This window comes from Musa acuminata, chromosome BXJ1-5, assembly GCF_036884655.1.
Source record: "Musa acuminata AAA Group cultivar baxijiao chromosome BXJ1-5, Cavendish_Baxijiao_AAA, whole genome shotgun sequence".
Lineage (NCBI taxonomy): Eukaryota > Viridiplantae > Streptophyta > Magnoliopsida > Zingiberales > Musaceae > Musa > Musa acuminata.
This window is the reverse complement of record NC_088331.1, coordinates 41,730,435-41,749,227: the sequence shown is the minus strand read 5'-3', so window position 1 is coordinate 41,749,227 and position 18,793 is coordinate 41,730,435. Positions and strand designations below refer to the sequence as shown.

General features: G+C 38.2%; 3 protein-coding genes across 3 annotated transcripts; all 3 read right to left on the bottom strand.

Moving 5' to 3' along the window:
* Window positions 1–795: 795 nt before the first annotated feature.
* LOC135674339 (heavy metal-associated isoprenylated plant protein 39-like) lies at window positions 796–2,363 on the bottom strand. The gene is made up of 3 exons (XM_065184106.1): window positions 2,206–2,363; window positions 2,013–2,094; window positions 796–1,261 (listed from the first exon to the last, which is right to left on the bottom strand). Exons 1-3 carry the CDS (start codon window positions 2,212–2,214, stop codon window positions 1,020–1,022), a joined length of 333 nt encoding a protein of 110 aa, XP_065040178.1. The 5' UTR covers window positions 2,215–2,363; the 3' UTR covers window positions 796–1,019.
* A 1,517-nt stretch (window positions 2,364–3,880) lies between these two features.
* On the bottom strand, window positions 3,881–8,962 carry LOC135674338 (uncharacterized). Its single transcript, XM_065184105.1, has 10 exons — window positions 8,797–8,962; window positions 7,677–8,678; window positions 5,912–5,996; window positions 5,689–5,784; window positions 5,427–5,579; window positions 5,244–5,351; window positions 4,641–4,760; window positions 4,427–4,552; window positions 4,229–4,312; window positions 3,881–4,129 (listed from the first exon to the last, which is right to left on the bottom strand). Exons 2-10 carry the CDS (start codon window positions 8,663–8,665, stop codon window positions 4,004–4,006), a joined length of 1,887 nt encoding a protein of 628 aa, XP_065040177.1. The 5' UTR covers window positions 8,666–8,678; window positions 8,797–8,962; the 3' UTR covers window positions 3,881–4,003.
* A 5,287-nt stretch (window positions 8,963–14,249) lies between these two features.
* On the bottom strand, window positions 14,250–16,946 carry LOC135674336 (proline dehydrogenase 1, mitochondrial-like). The gene is made up of 4 exons (XM_065184104.1): window positions 16,284–16,946; window positions 14,838–15,480; window positions 14,526–14,766; window positions 14,250–14,450 (listed from the first exon to the last, which is right to left on the bottom strand). The coding sequence occupies exons 1-4, from the start codon at window positions 16,791–16,793 to the stop codon at window positions 14,402–14,404; spliced, it is 1,443 nt and encodes a 480-aa protein (XP_065040176.1). The 5' UTR covers window positions 16,794–16,946; the 3' UTR covers window positions 14,250–14,401.
* Between the last annotated feature and the right edge of the window lie 1,847 nt (window positions 16,947–18,793).

Here is an 18,793-nt window from a genome sequence, read left to right as displayed (position 1 = left end):
GGTTTTATCCTACAAATTTTGAAGGTGTCAGCTACATTACTTAATCTCACTTTCGTTGCTTATCACTGCAAAAAAAAGTTATATAAATCTATATATCAATTTACTTGCATAAAGAATAAATAATTCCTCTTCTTCCTTTTTTTCTGTTGGTGTTGGATGGTTTGGCAGGAAGTTCCATTTTATAGCCATCATTTTCCTATTGATTTGAAGTAAGAGATCTTTCATTTGCTACCGTAGAAGAGGGCAGATCCTTCTTATTCTCGAGGGCTAAACACTAGTCGGTGGATCAGACACCTCGCTGCTGGCTTCTCTGATAATTCAATCAGGTATCTGAACTTGAAGACAAGCCCATGATGAATGACAAGTTTACACATGTGTATTATATATATATATATATATATATATATATATATATACAAAATGTCAAATCTTAACTGGTTTGCACATACAACCTGGAAAATGTAGATTAATTAAGCTGTCATTTTCGAGCACAACATTTGTCAAGCTGTTTGCATCTGGGCAAAAAGCAACAGATAAATTCGATTGCGTCTGAGCTTGTTGTTTTGTGTCTGGTTGTAGTGGCTGCCTCAGTTGTGCATTTCAATTTCTTTATGAAGCTTGTTGTGATTAGGGTTAATATTTTTTTTTCCTTTTCTTTTCATGGTTACTGCTGAATCAAACTGACCTACGTAAACACAGAGAGGAGGAAGAAAATGCTGTATAAATCTGCTGCCAAGAACACTGTGTGAGAGTTTTGACATCCATGCTGCCTATCATTCATAGATGGACACTATGTAAGCAACGCATGAGCATATCAAGGCTATTTCAAAGACGGATGCTCTTCATTACAGCAAAATGTTTCCAAGGGGGGGGTTATTCTTATGATGTGCAACTCAAAAGATTTGAGGATGGTTTTGATGCAAGATGTTGACGATTTCTTGATGCCATTAACGAGACATAGGATAGCTCCTCGGTTTATTGTGACGAAAGACCATGCTGACGTGCTGCCACTTGATCATTCATTTCTTCTCTTCTTTTTTCTCTTCTTTCTTCTCCTCTTTCTTCTCTTCTTTCTTCTCTTCTTTCTTCTCTTCTTTCTTCTCGTCTTTTTTCTCTTCTTTCTTCTCCTCTTTAGCCGGTCCAACTGATACTATATCGATCCTTCCCATCTTCTTCAACTTCTTAGCTATGGCAATTGTGTCCATCTCACCTATGATGGTCATCTTCTGCTCCTTCAGATCAGCTTCTATGAAATCAATGCCTGAGCCAAGAATCACATCGTATCTAATGGATAGCCCATAATAGTTTATATGTCTCAGTAATCTAAGATGCTCATACCTTGGGACAGCAAACAAGTTTTCTTGGTAAATTTATGCGCCACTTTGATGGAGGTAATGTCAGACGATTTAGTTTTATATCTTGCATTATCAAAATAATTTTCTTCGAAGAAATAAGCTAAGTTAGTGAAAATAGACTAAGATGGAAGACCATATTACGGACTGTGAGTTCATTTTTCATTATTCTTTCTATAATAATTGTTTTGTTCTCATTTTGTTGGTAGCAGAGATGCAACTTTTCTTGTACTACTTATTCTGGTGCAAAAATAGTAATCTATTTAATGTTAGATTTCATTGGTAGGTGAAAAGCCAGAGGATCTGATAAAACCATGGATTGGTTTTACCAAAAACGAAAAAAAAGAAAAAGAAAAGAAAACTTACCAAAAGTCCAAATCAAAGGCTATATTTATATTTTGATTGATGTAATTAAATCAATATTGTAGAGTTTTTATGTGCAACCTCTGTTGTAAGATCTGAACTCTTCATTAACATCCCTGTTATCCTAATTATATGTGCAATAAGCTAGAAATCCTTTTGCAGTTTCTGAACTCAAATATTGATGCTCCAACCAGAAGAAAGGCTCCTACTTGATCTACTTTAGTGCATCAATGATTTACCATCATATGAAAGGGAATGATGATGCTTGATGGAGTATGAGGTAGAACAGGAACATACCATAAATCTCTGCCACAGCTCCGATGGCCTTCTGCTTGGTTTTGTCATCAACCATGGCCAGAACCTTCAAGACAACCTTTTGCTGTTCGAACCAGTGGATCCCAAAATTAACAGAGATGAAAGCTAAGCAACACAATACACAACATTTACATCCATGCTACCAAAAGTAGCATGAAGAATGGTGCACACAAACCTGTGCCATCTGAAGAGGAAGGAGATTGATGACTGGCTCCGGTGAGTTCTAACAAATGAAATGAACCACTGAAGGTGGGAAAAGGAAGGGGAGGGGGAGCCTGTCACCTGCTGGTACCTTTAAAAGGTGTCGAGTTCCATTGTTCATTCTGAACACCGTAGGGACTCTGCTATCCTCATACACTGCCGACGCAAGCTGGACCCTCTGGAGATTCGTGATAGGAGGATGGAGTGAACGCTGGACTTTTCTGGCTGACATTGTGGCCATGCCACATACACAGCGAGTCAGGTTTGGGAATGATGACAACAGGCGATTGTCAAAAAGGTTCATTGGCCATCCGCGAGAGATAAACTTTTCGACACCTTTAAAATATTCTCTTTCTTTATTGAATCAAGGAAGAATGAAATCAGCTACGAAACAAACAATCCAATTGTCCGCTTCTGCATTTGTTGTTTCGACAGCCAGCTTTTTCTGTTTCTTTTTTCCTTTCTTCACGCTGCTGACTCCACTGGTTTCCGTAAGACACAAGTAAATGGAGGCTTACCTCATTTATTAATAAATTCATGGAAACTCATCGTTATTCTAATAATAATAATAATAATAAAGAAGAAGAAGAGCAGCCATTTTCCTAAGATATAAATTTTCCTCAATATCTTTTTTTTTTTAAGATAAATGGTGAGGATGAAATTTGATCTCAAAATCTTACTATTAATAGTTAAGGCCTTACAATAATTTAAGTAAGCTAAAGTCTTTCTTTAAGAACCAATCTTTTTTTTTTTCCAATATTGCATTTAGCAAAATCAGCTGTCATCCCTAACCTTGTACCCATAGAACAAACTCATCGATCGAATTTAACTTCTTTTTTATTAAAAGTTTTTTCTATTACTAAATGTTAATTTCACGCTCATATAAATTGTACTAGATATTGGCACTAAAAAATTTGATATTCTCGTGATGAATCTAATAAATTCTTTCACTACAACCATCATGTAAACATTTGCTTTGTAGAACTCAGCCATTAAAAATTATTCATATAGCTATATGTAAGAAGTTGAGTGCGATGACGGAGAGGTCGAACAATCCTCTCATTATAGTACGATCGCTATTGGGTACCCATTTGAAACTTTCTTAAGTTTCGCCCCACAAAATACAAAACAAAAAACAAAAGAAACAAAAAAAAGGGAAAGTTTGGTCTATTGATACAGTGCAACCACAAAAGACATGCATGTGCAAGTGGAATGCAATTCGGCAACCAGAGTTTCAATTCATTCATAATTGAGTGATTGGCATTGGCACTCCCCATAGGCATCAACTCCTTTCGTCTCTTATGATACGAGTAGACATACCTGGATGTGTGCATGAGCTATATATCTATAGATATATCATGTTTATGATATGTAACCATTATACCACCTTTCTCTTTCCTCTTTCACATTTTACTCTGGTTGTGCAGTTGACAATGAGGGGTAATAAAGAGGCAGAAGAATGTGGTGGCAACGTATTGTTGCTGTGGGTTGTACAATAATGACGCAGTCGATGGTAATCCAATGTAGTGAACTAAGTTAATTGTAAATAGTTGCAATGTAGTTTCCACAGCAAAGATTCTGTAGCCATAAATAGTTTCTGATACCAAAAGAATGAAGTAAATTCTGTTAACAAAGAGGCAACAATATAATGAATCCAAACCTAAAGATATTATATAATTCGTATGTTTCCAACGTCAAGGGAATGAGGTCATGGGAGATTTAAAACTCATGGAGGAGTAGCAAACGATGATGAGAGAGCAAACAGATTACATTCACTTCAACAGAGTTTTGACAATGGACTTGACATTGAGCTTCTTAAGGTCTGTGTAGGACTGGCCACAACCAACAAACATCACAGGAGCTCCAGAAACATAAACCATGGAAAGAGCTGCCCCAACCTGCACGAAAATTCCACTAGTTACAAAAGCCAAAAGAGAATGGGTAACAAACGATATATGTAAAAGCAACTTTTACAGCAAACAGTTGATGATGGCAACCTTATCGTCAATCGTATCGAACTTGGTGAGCAGGATGCCATCGATCAACCTGGCGTTTGGAACTGTGGACAGGTCCGCTAATTTCTGCAATGATGTTGAACAAAGTAATATGGACAGTCCAAACATGTAAATTTAAGATTGAAATAGGTATTCTTGCAAAATAGCCAGCAATATTAAGGAGTAAAATAGTTGACATACCTGGTTAAACTTTGTTAACTGATCCACCGCATCATTTCCTACCAATGCCTCTCCGACAAAAAGAACCAGATCTGGGTTGTTGAGATTGATGAGCTTGGAGAGTGCCCTCATGAGTGGCTCGTTATCCTATATGTGAGAGGAAGAAGGTTACAGAAAATACAACTCCAAAGTGTTCAGAAAATTAAATGGTCCTCAAACAACTAAGCAATCTTACCTGCATACGGCCAGCTGTATCAACAAGAACAACATCTGAATTGTTGCGTTTAGCCTCCTGGATAGCTTCCTTAGCTACAATTGCAGGATCTTTCTCATAGCCTTTCTCAAATATAGGAATCTGCAAAGCATTTTAGGTATCACAATGTTACTCCATTCAACTTTCTTATCACTGAAATTGTAATATTGCTCGTGTTGCACCAAAATCAGAATATTACTTGTACATGTGCATCAAAGTCTGTTGGCTAATGTTATTTTAATTTTAATCATTGGACTACCTGACTTGACCAGAAAGCAATACATCTCCTAAATATTAACCTAGTGTTCAACACAAAAACCAGAGAAGAAAGGTTCACCAGTCAATGCTATTTTGGTAGAAAGACACCAGGTATTGTGACAATTCAAACATGTTTTCTGAAAGTGGCTAGACAGTTGTCTGGTGAACATCTTTGACAGTCTCTATGCATATAACAAGCTCCTACCAACAAACAATAATAAACGAAGGAAAGATGGCATACTCTTTAGTAAAAAAACAACAAGATTAAGAGAACAGTAGCACCACTCCATGAATAAAATAAGATAAAAGGAGAGAAACATAGCATACCTGGAGTCGGCGTGCATGTGTGCGGAGCTGTTCAACAGCACCTGACCTAAATGTATCACATGCTGCCAGCATGACATTAATGTTGTGTTGCAAAAGCCAGTATGCAACCTACAAAAGAGAAAAGATACCTTAGATATGGAACAATACTAGTTGAGTTTGGCATATAAAAGAAATATGCTTTACTTTGGCAAGATTAGTAGATTTCCCAACTCCATTGACACCAACAAAAACAACAACATAAGGTCTTCCTTGCTCCTTAGCAGTATGGACATCCCGCAAAATGTCAATGGACCGCTTTGGAGTTAAAATGCGAAGAAGCGCCTCTTCCATAGCTGTCTGCAAATGTTATCCAACATTAACATATGAGGTTCTGCAGGACACCTGCCGTTAAATGGAACCTGCAACAGAAAACACACACACAAAGAATGCAACAGGGTCAACAAACCTGGACTGTTGAAGAAACTCTTGTAAAGGAGCCCAGCTTCTTCCCTTCAAGGCTAGCTGCTACTGATTCACAAAGCTTTTCAGCAATTTCCTCAGCCTAAAAGTACCATGATAAAGTAACTCTAAGCCAAAGTCAGTAGCAAACCCAGCTCAAACAAGCATCATAATTTCATGTACATGCAAAAGAGCAGCAAGCACATGAGACCAAGCACATAGCCACATACCACATTTTTAGTCATCAACCGGTCCTTGAGAGCTTTCAGTGCTGGTTGCAAATCAGATTTCTCTAACACAGCATTGCCTGAAATGCTGAAACCAAGAGAATTCACCAAACAAATTATTAATTGTCAATTGCAGTTGCCTGAGATTGTATGAGTTAGCAGTTAAAGTTGTAAAAGAAACAAACTGAAAGACCACTGTGGATCTGAAGATTGTTTTAATAGCAAAATCACTGGTATGATCACTAATTATTGCAAAGTCTCTGTTTTTTTATCACTAAGAAGTACTATGGTGGGTATAATACTATTTACACCACAAGCACATTAATTTGATGAATGTAGACATGGAATTCTAGACTAAGCACCAGAAAGAGTATCCATGTTGTGCAACTATGAATGGATGCTATATGCAATGTAATTTTAACCTTAATTCCATCATTTGACAGAGAAGAAAATCTGCAGTAAGCCAAAACATGGTTTCTAGGATCTCATATAAGTTAGCAAACATATATCTAAAAGAAATATTTTCTAAAGAAACCTCTATACCAAGTTAAGCTTGAAGGTTATGTAGATCTCCCACTTTAAATAAGAGCAGTGGAATTTGAAACACTCTATCAATGCTTGAAAGGAAGAGGTATAATTTATCATCAGATTCATGTTTATCATTTCCAGAGACACCACATCCATCACAAGGAAAGATGGACCTACATGGACTATGCTAAAGCATGCCAGGTCCCAAACAAATGAATCAGCAGGTTCCAGTAACTTAACTGATGATGCTGCCCTCAACAAATTACAATGGCAAGAACAGATCCAAGAAGATGATTAGCTCAATCCCAAAACAATTGGAATGGCCTGTTGTTATTGCTATAGTAGTATCCATCCCATTAGTAAGAGAAAAAACCTATTTGAAACTTGTCCTACATCTTTGAAATATATTTCTTGAGATTCTTTATTTCCTCGAGTGGCTTGAAACTCTTGTCCTTATTAATGATTAGCTCTAAGATAATCAAGCAAAAATAAACAAGAACCAAAAGGCAACCTTGTGCACCACCCCACAATTTTCTCTTCCAGAAAAGTGATCTGTTATATCTGCTACATAGAGTTAGGGATGATAGACATTTGAGCTCTCCATAAAGTCTCACGAAACAATCTGGCAATTCTGATGAATAAAAGAACAAAAAAGCTGATCTATCTCTCTAATAGATAAAATATGACCAACGCACTGAAATGAACAGCTAGGGCAATTCTGTCAGGCATCCTAATACATTGTTGAATGTGTTGATGATAATAATTAATCCATTGAATTTACAGAAAATGAAATTTCAAATATGGTGGGTAACACTTGAATGATGCAACAAGAAAAGAATCAAAATATTCAATCTACAGCTCAACATTGGATTATAAAAAAAGATGAGTTATTAAATTAAATAATAAGACATTACTACAGAAGGGGATGAAATGCTGATATAAAAAAGAACAATAGTTCCACATGCAACATTTAACATACAAGAAAACTATTCAGCTATATGAGCATCAGTTGATAAGGAACCATACAAAGAGATAGAAAGATCTGGGACATTTAAGTCATGTCCAGAGTAACTAAGAGTAATGTGTTTGGAAAAGCCCTTACGATCATAAATAGACTATTTAAACAGGGAAGACGATGAATCCCATCAAAGCAACTGACAGTACAAACCAACAGGTGAAATATGCACACCAAAATAGTCACTAAATTGAAACAAGAAGGCATCCAAGTCGAAATTGTTACCTCTGAAGCATAGACGAAAACCACCCCTTCTTCTTGATGCCAAGCTTCTCGTTCTCCAATTCCTCATCTTCCTCATGCTCACTGTCGCTGCTCACGACTTCCTCTTTATCCATCATGCTCTCTCCCTGATCTGCTGCCACAACCTCGGCATGCCCTTCCCCTCTCTCATTCGCTGGATCCGTGTAATCCAGTCTTGACTCGGAAGGCGAATCATCCCAAACCCTATTTTTCTTCACAGCCTTCGTCGGCTCTGCCTTGGCAGCCTTAGTGCCACCGCCACCAGTATGCGACTTCTTCCCACCTTTGGATCGCAACTTTTGTAGCTTATTTACATCGAAAGCCCCAATGTCTGGGGCTCCGTTCTCTTTTCCCTTTACAACAGTATTTGGGGCGCGAGAATTCTCCTTAATTCCGTTCTCTTGCCCGTTCGAACTACCATTCGCTAACCAACGCCCCTTTCCTGAATCGCCATCAGACTCATCTTTCCCGGAACCACCACCATTGCCGCCGCCACCACTGCTTCGTTGCTTCCCCGAGCCCCTGGCGGCGCCACCAGGGGCTTGCTTCTTGCTGGGCGCAACGGGGACACGGCCGGCCTGCTTGGACTTCCGCATCTCCTCCGCCCGAGCCTCGGCCTCCTTCTGGAGCTGGCGGAAGATCTCATCGAAATCACCATAGGAGGTGCGCTTGGGGTCATAGATCTGGGAGAACTCGCGACGGGCGGCGGCGAGGAGGTCGTCGACGTAAAGGAGATGGAGGATGCGCTGGTAAACGGCGACGAAGACAAGACCGAGGTCGTTGTCGAAGGCCCACTTGAGGGTGTAGGCGGCGCCGCCACCGGGGGCGTCGAAGTGGAAGGCGGCGTCGGCGGAGCGCTCCTCGAGGAGGCAGGATCGGATGAGGGCGTCGATCGGGGAGCCCTTGAGCGCGTTGCCGAGCTCCCACAGTATCAGCCCGCCCCGCGTGAAGATCAGCAACTGTTCCAACATCTTTAGGTCCGATCTGCACGATCCCCCACAAAAAAAAGGGAAAATCCACCGCAATTCAAACACGATCGCATGAAATCCACACAAAACAAAACAACCTTACAAAGTAAAGACAGGAAAGATGGATTCGCAACCTAAATTTGCGTGTGGATTTGGAAACCCTAGAGAAGGGAAGAGGAGAGAGGGATGGATGAAGGGACGGATTCAACGATTTCTTCTTGCGGGTGTGTATTTATAGATAGATCGATAGATAGAAGGCAAGTCGAGGAGAGAGAGAGAGAGACCGTAACGCGGTGTACAACTACGACCTGACCGCAAAGCCGACGAACGTGGAATAAGCTGCTCAAACATTTATTTAACCAATATATATATATATATATATATATATATATATATATATATATATATCAAATGAAGAATTTTATTTTAACATATTTACCCTTTATTATTATTATTATTATTATATATCTTATATAACCTCATCATAATTATAAAAAAATGTTAAAAATAATTTAGATATGTATACATATCTTTTTAATTTAATTAGTTAATATTAACTATATTTAGTCATAATTTATTTTTTTTTCTAAATTAAAGCTAACAAATATAAAAGTTATATTAAAACTAATATCTAAAAAAATCATAATATCTAAAATATTATTTTTTTAGAAAATATCTAAAATAGAGCAACTAACTAATAGGAGATGACCCTATCTATTCTTCTGCTTTTAGATGTGTGATTTTTTTTATGGCTTTTTCTCAAACTTTCTTTTATCCTTTTTCACTCCGATAATATGGATTTCAAGCTAGCTTATCGTATGGATGTTAAGATAAATAGTTTATATGTGAAAAAAAAAAAAGATTTTGTTAGCTTCACTCATTGGTAAGTTTACATCAAGTGATGCATTCTCAATTCCAAAAGCTTATAAAAAATTTTCATTAAAATTTCTTAAATTAACCAAGTTGTGGAAAACATATATTAGAGTGCAAATAATTCATCTTATAGTTGGTTTGTTTTGCTTTCATATCTCTTTGAGTCCACCCTGAAGTGATTATTGGGGACCCTTAATTAATCAAATGCTAGTCCTTTGAATTTACTCTTGTAACCGGTCAACTTCTAACCCCCAAGAGAGGAGGTTGAGATTGCTCCACTTAGATTTAATTTTTGAGCTTGTCACTTGAATTTCTTCAACCCAATACTTTTATATCAAATTTCCTCTAGGCTAATTCTAGGTTTTTGTTACGAATAGGTTTGAGCTCTCAATTAAGGATGATAACCAAGTTTTAGTTGGTGTCATTTTACTCTTGATGAGTTGGTGAACAAGATGGAGGCATTTCAAAGAATAATAAATGAAGATCTCTTATGAGTTATCAATCTTGTATCTAAAGAGATCCACCCAACCACATGAGCATCTTACAAAGAAGGTTTAAAATCTCTACTTGTTTTTTTATTTGCCATGCAAACAAGAAGAAGAATAAAATCTCTACTTAGTTTTTTATTTGCCATGCAAAGAAGAAGAAGAAGAAGAACGAAGGCTCACAAAGTTGAGGAGGTCTTGGGCAAGGCTACGTTGACTCCCAAAAACCTCAATAATTATTTTTATATTTATCATGATTCTTCTATCATAGAATATGGAGACTTACTTGTAGGAGGACAACATGTGGTTCATAAAAAAAAAAAAATTAAGTTGAGCCTAAAAGAGTAAATTCTAACAACAAACAAGAGATCCGATCAAATATTGGTATCTTAGTACTAGTACAACTTCAGAGCATATATGGTCAATAAAAGTTCTTAAGTTCAAACCTAATAATAGAAGAGCCAAGTAAGAAATTTTTTTGCTATTTGCACTATGAACTTTGCTTACATATAAAATTTTTTTTTCAGGTTCAATATTTAGTCTTGGAGATTGTAGGCTCCATGGGTTATTTTTATAGTGATCTATGTAGTTTACTTAATTGATGATAAAGTGAGGGCATTTTCCTATTATCTCAATCTATCATGATTTTTTTAGATTTTTTATTTAATGTCTAATCTTACTATGATGATAGCAAATATACTTAGTGCACCAATCATCTTAGTAAATTTCGAGTGTTAACTAGATTTGATAATGTCTTAGTTAACTATTCTTATATAATCAATTTATGGTTCACCATACTCTCTTATTAATTAGGGTTGGCAACTCTAAAAGAAAACATGTGTAGGATGTATAGATTTAGAAGTTCTTGGTTGCAATCTACTAAGGTTAGAGAGATGACTAGTATGGTATAGGATATTTCCTTGATGAACCCCTTAGTAAAGTTTTACATAAGTTAACTAATATCAATCATTATCTTTCTCATTGATAGATGATACAAAGCTAGAAACTCATATGAAATCTTAAAAGTCTACAAATTCCTTACCTATGGAAGATTGTATTAATGCCATGGAGATAGGAACATTTTTTTCTTCCATAAGGTGGTCACTTTTAGAAAATTAAGTTAATACGTTAGATAATAGGGATTATATCTCTAGTAATAAGTATATTCTTTATAGTTTTTGTAATTGCTTTATGATTGCTTCATTTCCTATTAATTATATTATAGAATGATGTTTCTTCCCTCGTGAACTCAAAGAACTTTGATAGAAATACAACCAGTATCCATATTGCTCTTAATCAAATGGATTTTGAAAGAAGTCTGAATGGATTTAACGTTAAATATTATAAAAGTTAATAGGAAAACCTCAAGGTATAGTAGGGTTTTTTTTCCTAATTTTTATTGCCATTGTATGTTTGGCAAAGCAATAACCCGGGTAGAACTTTGTTAGTTTTTATATCTAAGATGGATAATCTTAATATGATACTAGACTTCAAATCTAACGATAATATAATTTACAAGCTCCTATTTAAGGTATTAATTAATAGACAACAAGGATAAGTTAGATTACTAATTAAAGAACAATCTACCTTTGTCCAACAAGGTAATGTTCATGATAACATTTTTATTGCTAATGAATTGATGAAATGTCATAAGGTCATTCATCTCATTAGTTCTTCTTCAATTTTATTTCTTGGATCATAACTTATATTTTTTTTTATATAATAAATAGTAAGAAACTAAATTGATTTACAAGTCATAAGGATCAGACAAAGAGATCCCATAACCTCTTGATATGATCAATTTTGAATGTCAACTCAATATAATGAAATTAATTTGATCTATCTAATTTTCCTAATGAAGGGATATCACTCAGGAATCACGACTTGACCAAGGGAGAACTTATATCAGAATATAAAAAGGTTTATTTTCAATTCTCATCCTAATTTAAAATTATAGCAATGAAACATTTGATATGACTCTTTTGATGATTTATTATCTATGACATATGTAGTCTTAGTTTAGTAAGTTTAGAATGAATAAAGGGAACTCTTTATATGTTCTTAGATACTATACTAATATGACTTGTTCGATTGATATATTATCATATTTAAGTTAACTAAGCTTTATATATAAAGTCATAATTGGCCTAAAATATGTTCAGTGGTTTTTATACATGTTGCCTTTGTTTCTTCTCTTCTTTTCCTCTCTTATTCCTCTGCTCTTAACTGTCGTTGTTGTGGTTTCTCCCAGCCACGTCCATAACCATGGCTGCCCCCTTATTTTTTTGTCCTAATCGTCACAAGTCTATATTAAAAGAAAATTGGTTAAGGTTCATTTTTGCCCTTGTAATTTTGGTTATTGACCACTTAAGCCTTTATAGTTTACTCGTGTCTAAAATAACCCTTATATTTTAAAAAATGTAGCATATAAGCCCCTCCCGTGAAGTCTGAGTTAACAAACATTGGAGTTTGCTTACATTGCATGCTGACTCATAATAAACTATTACTATATTAATACGTGTAATTTAGGTTTGAAAAAATAGGTCTATTTTAGCCCTTGTGTTTTGGTCATGGATCACTTAAGTCTTTATGGTTTTATCTATGTTTAAACTAATATCTATATTTTTTTAAATATAGCATATAAGCTCCTTTCGTCAAGTCTGAGTTGACAAACGTTAGAGGTTGCTTATGTGATATGCTGACTCATAATAAATTATTAATTAATGATATATGAAATTTAAGTCTTTTTTAAAATATCTATCTTATCGAGGAAGAAGAAGCAACAGATCATATACCGATAGTCTAAGGAGAAGAGATAGAGATAGGAGAAGCCAGAGGCAGAGATGAGAGGAGTTGGACCACCATATCGTAATCATAATAGGTGGGGACGTAAGAGAAGACAAAGTGGGAGGCGATGGAGATAAAGACGCCTAAAAAGAGGAAGAGGGACTAAGAAACCATCGTTATTATTAACATAGGAGAGGCTGTGTGCGTATGATACCCTACTAGGAAACAACGGCTTGATGCTATAGCTAGTGGTCACTTCCACGATGACGCTTCTCTTACTATTGATGGTGATATCAATTTTTTAATTTAAGTTATGTATGTTATTATATTAATAGCCTCATATGAGTCAGCATGTAAGCAAACTCTAACATCTGTAAACTCTAACTTGATAGGAAGGGCTTATATGTTATATTTTTGAAAATATATAGATTATTTTAGACACGAACAAAACCATAAGTGCCTAAGTAGTCTATGACTAAAACCACAAGAACTAAAATAGATCTTTTATTTAAACTTAAATTATATGTATCATTATATTAATAGTTTATTATGAATCAACATACCACGTAAGCAGACTCTAATGTCTATCAACTCAAACTTGACGGGAGGAACTTATGTGCTGCGTTTTTTAAAATATAAGGGTTATTTTAAATACGAGTAAACTATAAAGACCTAAGTGGTCTATAATCAAAACCACATGAATTAAAATAGATCAAAACAAAAAAAAAATTTAAAAATTAAAAAATAGATTTTAATAATTGATATAAGCTGTGCGTTATTAAGGTCTACCGTATGCTGAATTAAGGGGCCATGTACCCAACACACTCGTCAGCCGGCAACGATGCAGTGAAGTCTTCGTCGCTCTCCTTGGGTTAGGCCAAGCTTCTCCACGATCTTGGGGATGATGATCCTTCAGCTCCTCTTAGGCCTTCAGCTCCAAGAACTTGAGCTTGCACTCGTCATTCACTGCCGTCCCCAACGAAGAACTCGCCTTATATATCAAACGACACAAACCATGATCAATCCCCATTGAGGAACACCTACTGACATATTCTTTCATCTCGTGTTCGGGACAGAAAAGCGAGCTCACCATGGTTGATCTTCAATATGTGTCGATGAAGATCGACAAAGGAGAACGAAAATGTAGGCTAAAAGGATTAAACGGGGGAGAGGAGGAAGAGTTACTCCAAGAAAAATAAAGCTGTGATGTTTATGAGGATTGAGGAGACAAGGGACTGAAGGAGAGAATATGATGGGAGTGAACGGAGGGGATACCGCAAAGCAGTCTTGGCTATGCTCTAATCTTGGTTTCTGGTCTTTGACTCAGTAATGTAAATCCTTATCTTGCAGTAAGTAGTTAGCTTGTAAGCATTCGGTTACCTCTAAACAACAATCTTTTAAGGCATATGTGTCTGCAATTAAATCTTCATATACTACTCAACTTAGGAAATGACAATATCGAATCTTCTATTACTTACGCTATTCATACATTCTCTTAGTATACTTTAGTAACATGTTTGTCATGGGGTGATAATAACCCCATCTTTCTTTTTTCTAAAAAAAAGAGAAATAAATAAAAAAAAATTGTGTAATTTCAAGTCCTCCCAACAACTGCAGTTGCAAGTCTTCTCATGAGCTCCTTCCTGTAGTACATGCAGCAATGCGATGTTACAAGTTTGAAGTAGGAAACATCCAACAAAGTAACCAAGTCCACAAACCTTATCAGCTGTCTGTCTACAGTGGAGGTGGAAAGGAGTCCTCTGTTCTCCTCGGCTCTCCTGAGGAGGTATGGAATTACCTGCTCCACCGGCCCGAAAGGCACGTACTTGCTCACCTGGAAACCTGCATTCTTGAGTCCTAGAGAGAGCCCGTCCGCCATCCCCAGTAGCTGTGCAAACTGCAGTTTCTGGTCTTCCTTTCCGATTCCCAGCTCCTCTGCCTTCGCTGCAGCGGCTTGCCCTGTGACACAGTAGCGGTACACCATCAACGCAAGATCTACACTTCCAACTCCCTGTGTTCTCTGTACTTACCAGATCGAACGTTGTGGGTGGCAAGCAGGATTGCACCGGATCCCCTCCTGACCCTCTCCAGCAAGAAGGCAGCACAATTGTCGAAGCACTGGTGTGTTTCCTGGATGCTCCCGTGGATGGGAGACGGCACACCCAAAGATAGAGCCAGATTGGTCTCTCTTGTTAGATAAGCGCCTCTCACTAGTTTAATCCCCAGAGGGATCCCCTGTCTCTCCGCGGCCTCGACGGCGTTTACCATCCTCTCCCTGGAGTCCCTCAAGTAAGCCTGGATTGTCCCGTAGACCATAGGTTGGTCTCCATGATTGAACTGTATTGCTGCTGAGTACGTGAAGTAATCAACTGCAGGCTGCAGCGAGGCGTATTCTGCATCGATCACCAACGGGATACCAGCTTCTGCACACCTATGGCAGATCTTTGACAGCCTTTGCTGGGCTAATCGGAGATCAAGCTCTTGGGTCTCTGTCAGAGGATCTGGCACCGAAGGGGTGAGATAGAGAGGGCTGGAGTCGCAAAGAATGGGAAATGAATGGGTGCTCCACGGAAGCAGAAATGTGGGGTCCTTCTGCTTCCACCTCAATAGATCACTGGCTCTCTCGAGCAAGGAGATGGGGCAAAGTGCTGTAATCTTCACGCACACACTTGCCTGATCATAAAAACTATGTTAGCATCATTAGTCCTTTGGAACTATAAATCATCCTCATTTGAATACATGACATGAACACTGGGAGTATTAATCAGCTAGTTGGCATTTCAGCAAGTATTTTGATCTTTTTTTGGTACTCTGAAATTAGCTGAACAAGACTAATTGGAACTTATCACTTGCTCGGAGTCTTATGTCTGAATTCGACTCATTCTCTAAATCTCTCAGATAATTAAGCTAGTATTGCAGGAAATAGAAAGAGAATTATCATTTATTATGAAGGTTTTCAGTTTCTTTTTTCATAAACATGAAGCACCATTATGTGTAGAACCATTGCAATTATGATGTGAACAATAGTAATCATGTATATTATGCGAAGAGGAAAGAACAAAAATTATTGGACAATGCAATTAGTGGATTTGATTGGTTCACTTCAAACTTCACTTCAACGATGCGATCGATGAAAGTGATTGGACTCAACTGGAATTGTTCTCTTCATGTTTTAATCTATTTTCCTTCTCCAATGGTCTTTACTCCTCTTGATCCGGTAATGGTTGAAAACTACGTACAACTTCATAGGTGGTCTGAATGAGAATTTGAAACGATAGCATCTCCATCATCTCAATTTGAATTGACCATCAAATTATTGACGACCATAAGTAGAGAAGCGTTTCCCAAATTAATTTATACTACGAAGATTCCGTTCTACCAAAACACGCTTCTCCGTTTGAAACGTCTGGAACCAACAGGTGTCGTTCCACGATTAACCAAGTATGAATTCCTTGTTCCAAAAGTAAACTACTTACGGAGATGGGCGGGAGCGACGACGCCATCTCGACCGTCCGCAGGAACCCGTCGAGGTTGCGGTCGCAGGCGGCGCTGTCCTCGGCGTCCTCCATCCCGTAGTCCAGGATCGAGCGCAGCCCCTGCTCCGCCCACATCGCCTCCACCGCGCGGCCCGCCTCCTCGAACCCCTCGCCGGCGCAGAAGTGGCGGTGCACCGTCGCGCGGGCCACCCCGAGGACGGCAGCCGGGAGGAGGCGGCCCTCCGGCGCCGCGGCAGCCGCCCGCAGCGCCGCCGCGCCCAGGTCGACGATCGGCCCTGCGGCCAGGGTGGAGAGGTTGGCGAGGGACCGGAGGAGGGTGGCGGTAGGGACGGAGGCGAATAGTTGCCGGGTGTCGGAGAGGTCGAGTGTCGGGGCCGGTGGTTGCGAGGGGGCCTCGGGGAGCTGATCGGCGAGGGTGGAGGCGGAGGAGAGGTATCGGGCGACGAGGGTTTGGGGGATTTTTGTGGGGATTTTCGTAGCTATTGCCATCCGATGGCGTCGTCTCGGGGTACGATTTGTGTTCTCCTTCTCTGAGTTGCGCGTGGGAGCTCGATGCTTCCAATTTCATATATAGAAGGTGAGAGAGGGAACGAACGTTGGACATGCCGTTTCTTAGAGGGAAAGGGAATTCCGTTTTGGAAAGCTCAGCCGTTAGGAGTCTCCCCATCTGATTTAATTTCAGAGTGCAATGGAAAGTGGACCCAAGCGGGCTCCATCTCTTCACCGAATCAAAAACGGATGTACGAAAGTGGGTAAAAACAAGAAGCCGTTGATCTCCGTTTCCCTTCCTCGCACTCCAATTCTGACCCTTTCCCGATGAATCGATCGGGCAACGAGAAGGCGCATGACCAGGCGGTGGAATTGTTTCCATTTACCCACGAGTTAAGTAGCGGAAGGTAAGGTTTTCGCAAGGTTGCCATGTCACTCCTGCAATGTTACAAGGGCGGTTCGGTCCAACAGTGGCGTGTCCGAGAAGGGCGGGCTGACTCACGACGCTGCTGGCGTCTCTGTCGATAAGAGCACGACGTCATCCACCAAAGGAAAGCAAGAAGAGAACGCTTCCTCCGTGGTCGATTAAAGAAGCAAGTGCGTGTCGTCCATGGGGGAGGGAGAAGAATATTATAGCATATCATTAGTTTCTGTTCCCCATAAAATTGGGGACATGGAACAGCTCATATGCTGAAAAAACGAATATAATATGTAATTATCTGTGTTCCCCATAAAATTGGGATATGGAACAGCTCATATGATGATTCGAACAGCTCATATGCCCAAAAAAGGAATATAATATGTAATTATCACTGAGAGAGTCAAAGAAGAAATAAGAGTGAATCCTAATAGCCAATTTGTCAATGTGGGCTCCATGGCCCCTCCCACATCCCGAGGCCTCTCCTTAATGGATGGCTAAGATGCGACAGTAGATGTGATCGACGGTGTGATGGACAGTCCACACAAATTGGATTGCGGTCACTAAGCCGCTGACCACGCCATCCTCGCCTCCATGTACAAAATAATTAAATAAATAAATATATACATATTTATATCCTTGATAATTTTTAATTACAAGAAAATCCATGGTTGGTTCTCATCTGTCATAACCCACCTATCTAAAATAAATATAATTATTAAGGCTTGTTGTCGTATATTGTATTAAATTAGTCCAATCGGATCTTTTTTTGAACTCTTATTTTATATGTTCAATCATTGTTGTTATTAAAGAAAGCATTAGTATTCAAATACTTCCTAAACACACTTTCTAATAAATCAGACATTCTATGATATAAATGTTGGAGTGAACTAAGCGAGCGTTCCTACCACTGAAAATTCCAAAGGCACTAAAACTAGAGGCATGTAAAAGCAATATGACCAACCATCATAAGAAAAGAAGAATGTAGGAGCATGCATCACACGCATAAAGAAGAAATGCTCGAGTCCAAGCACAATTTTAGGACTTCTACTAACCATTAACCATATTACTGAAAGAAAAGTGTACAAATTAGAGCTTGACGGATACGTACAGAATTGTTTGCTGACATGATTTGGCACTCCTCTAATATTCCAGTAATTGCATGCTGATCCTACTTTGTCTGACTAAAATATACCATTAGTTACTATGAATTATTAATTATTAACCTCAATCTGCAAAATGTTTTTGGGAAAGCACAAAGCTAATATTTGTCAAAGGTTGACATCACGAAGCTTTAGCAATCCTCTGATATGCTTTATAAATCTATAGACATATCTAAGCATGGAGAACAATATGGCTTGAACTGCAAGAAAATTTTCTATGCAAGAATGTGTCCTTTCTGACAACAATTTAACAAAAAAAAAAACATTAAAATTACTATATTACCCTTCTCTACCTTACCTTTTTTTGACTTTTTCTCAATTGTTATTTTTATTATGTGTGCTGTTTAGAAAGACGGATAAAAAATATATATGTGAATATAGATAATTAATTATCATTTTTTTTCACCTATGAGTATATT

Bases quoted from the DNA above. Each gene is read 5' to 3' on its own strand.
- LOC135674336 (XM_065184104.1), bottom strand. From the start codon at position 16,793: ATGGCAATAGCTACGAAAATCCCCACAAAAATCCCCCAAACCCTCGTC. The intron at 15,481-16,283 runs GTAAGTAGTTTA...TTTTATGATCAG, and splicing joins CGTCGCTCCCGCCCATCTCC to GCAAGTGTGTGCGTGAAGAT. The intron at 14,451-14,525 runs GTTTGTGGACTT...CATGTACTACAG, and splicing joins GTAGACAGACAGCTGATAAG to GAAGGAGCTCATGAGAAGAC.
- LOC135674339 (XM_065184106.1), bottom strand. The intron at 1,262-2,012 runs GTATGTTCCTGT...TTCTTGGCTCAG, and splicing joins AGCTGTGGCAGAGATTTATG to GCATTGATTTCATAGAAGCT.
- LOC135674338 (XM_065184105.1), bottom strand. From the start codon at position 8,665: ATGTTGGAACAGTTGCTGATCTTCACGCGGGGCGGGCTGATACTGTGG. The intron at 4,761-5,243 runs GTATGCTATGTT...AATGCTTTGCAG, and splicing joins CACATGCACGCCGACTCCAG to ATTCCTATATTTGAGAAAGG. The intron at 4,553-4,640 runs GTAAGATTGCTT...TCTCACATATAG, and splicing joins ATACAGCTGGCCGTATGCAG to GATAACGAGCCACTCATGAG.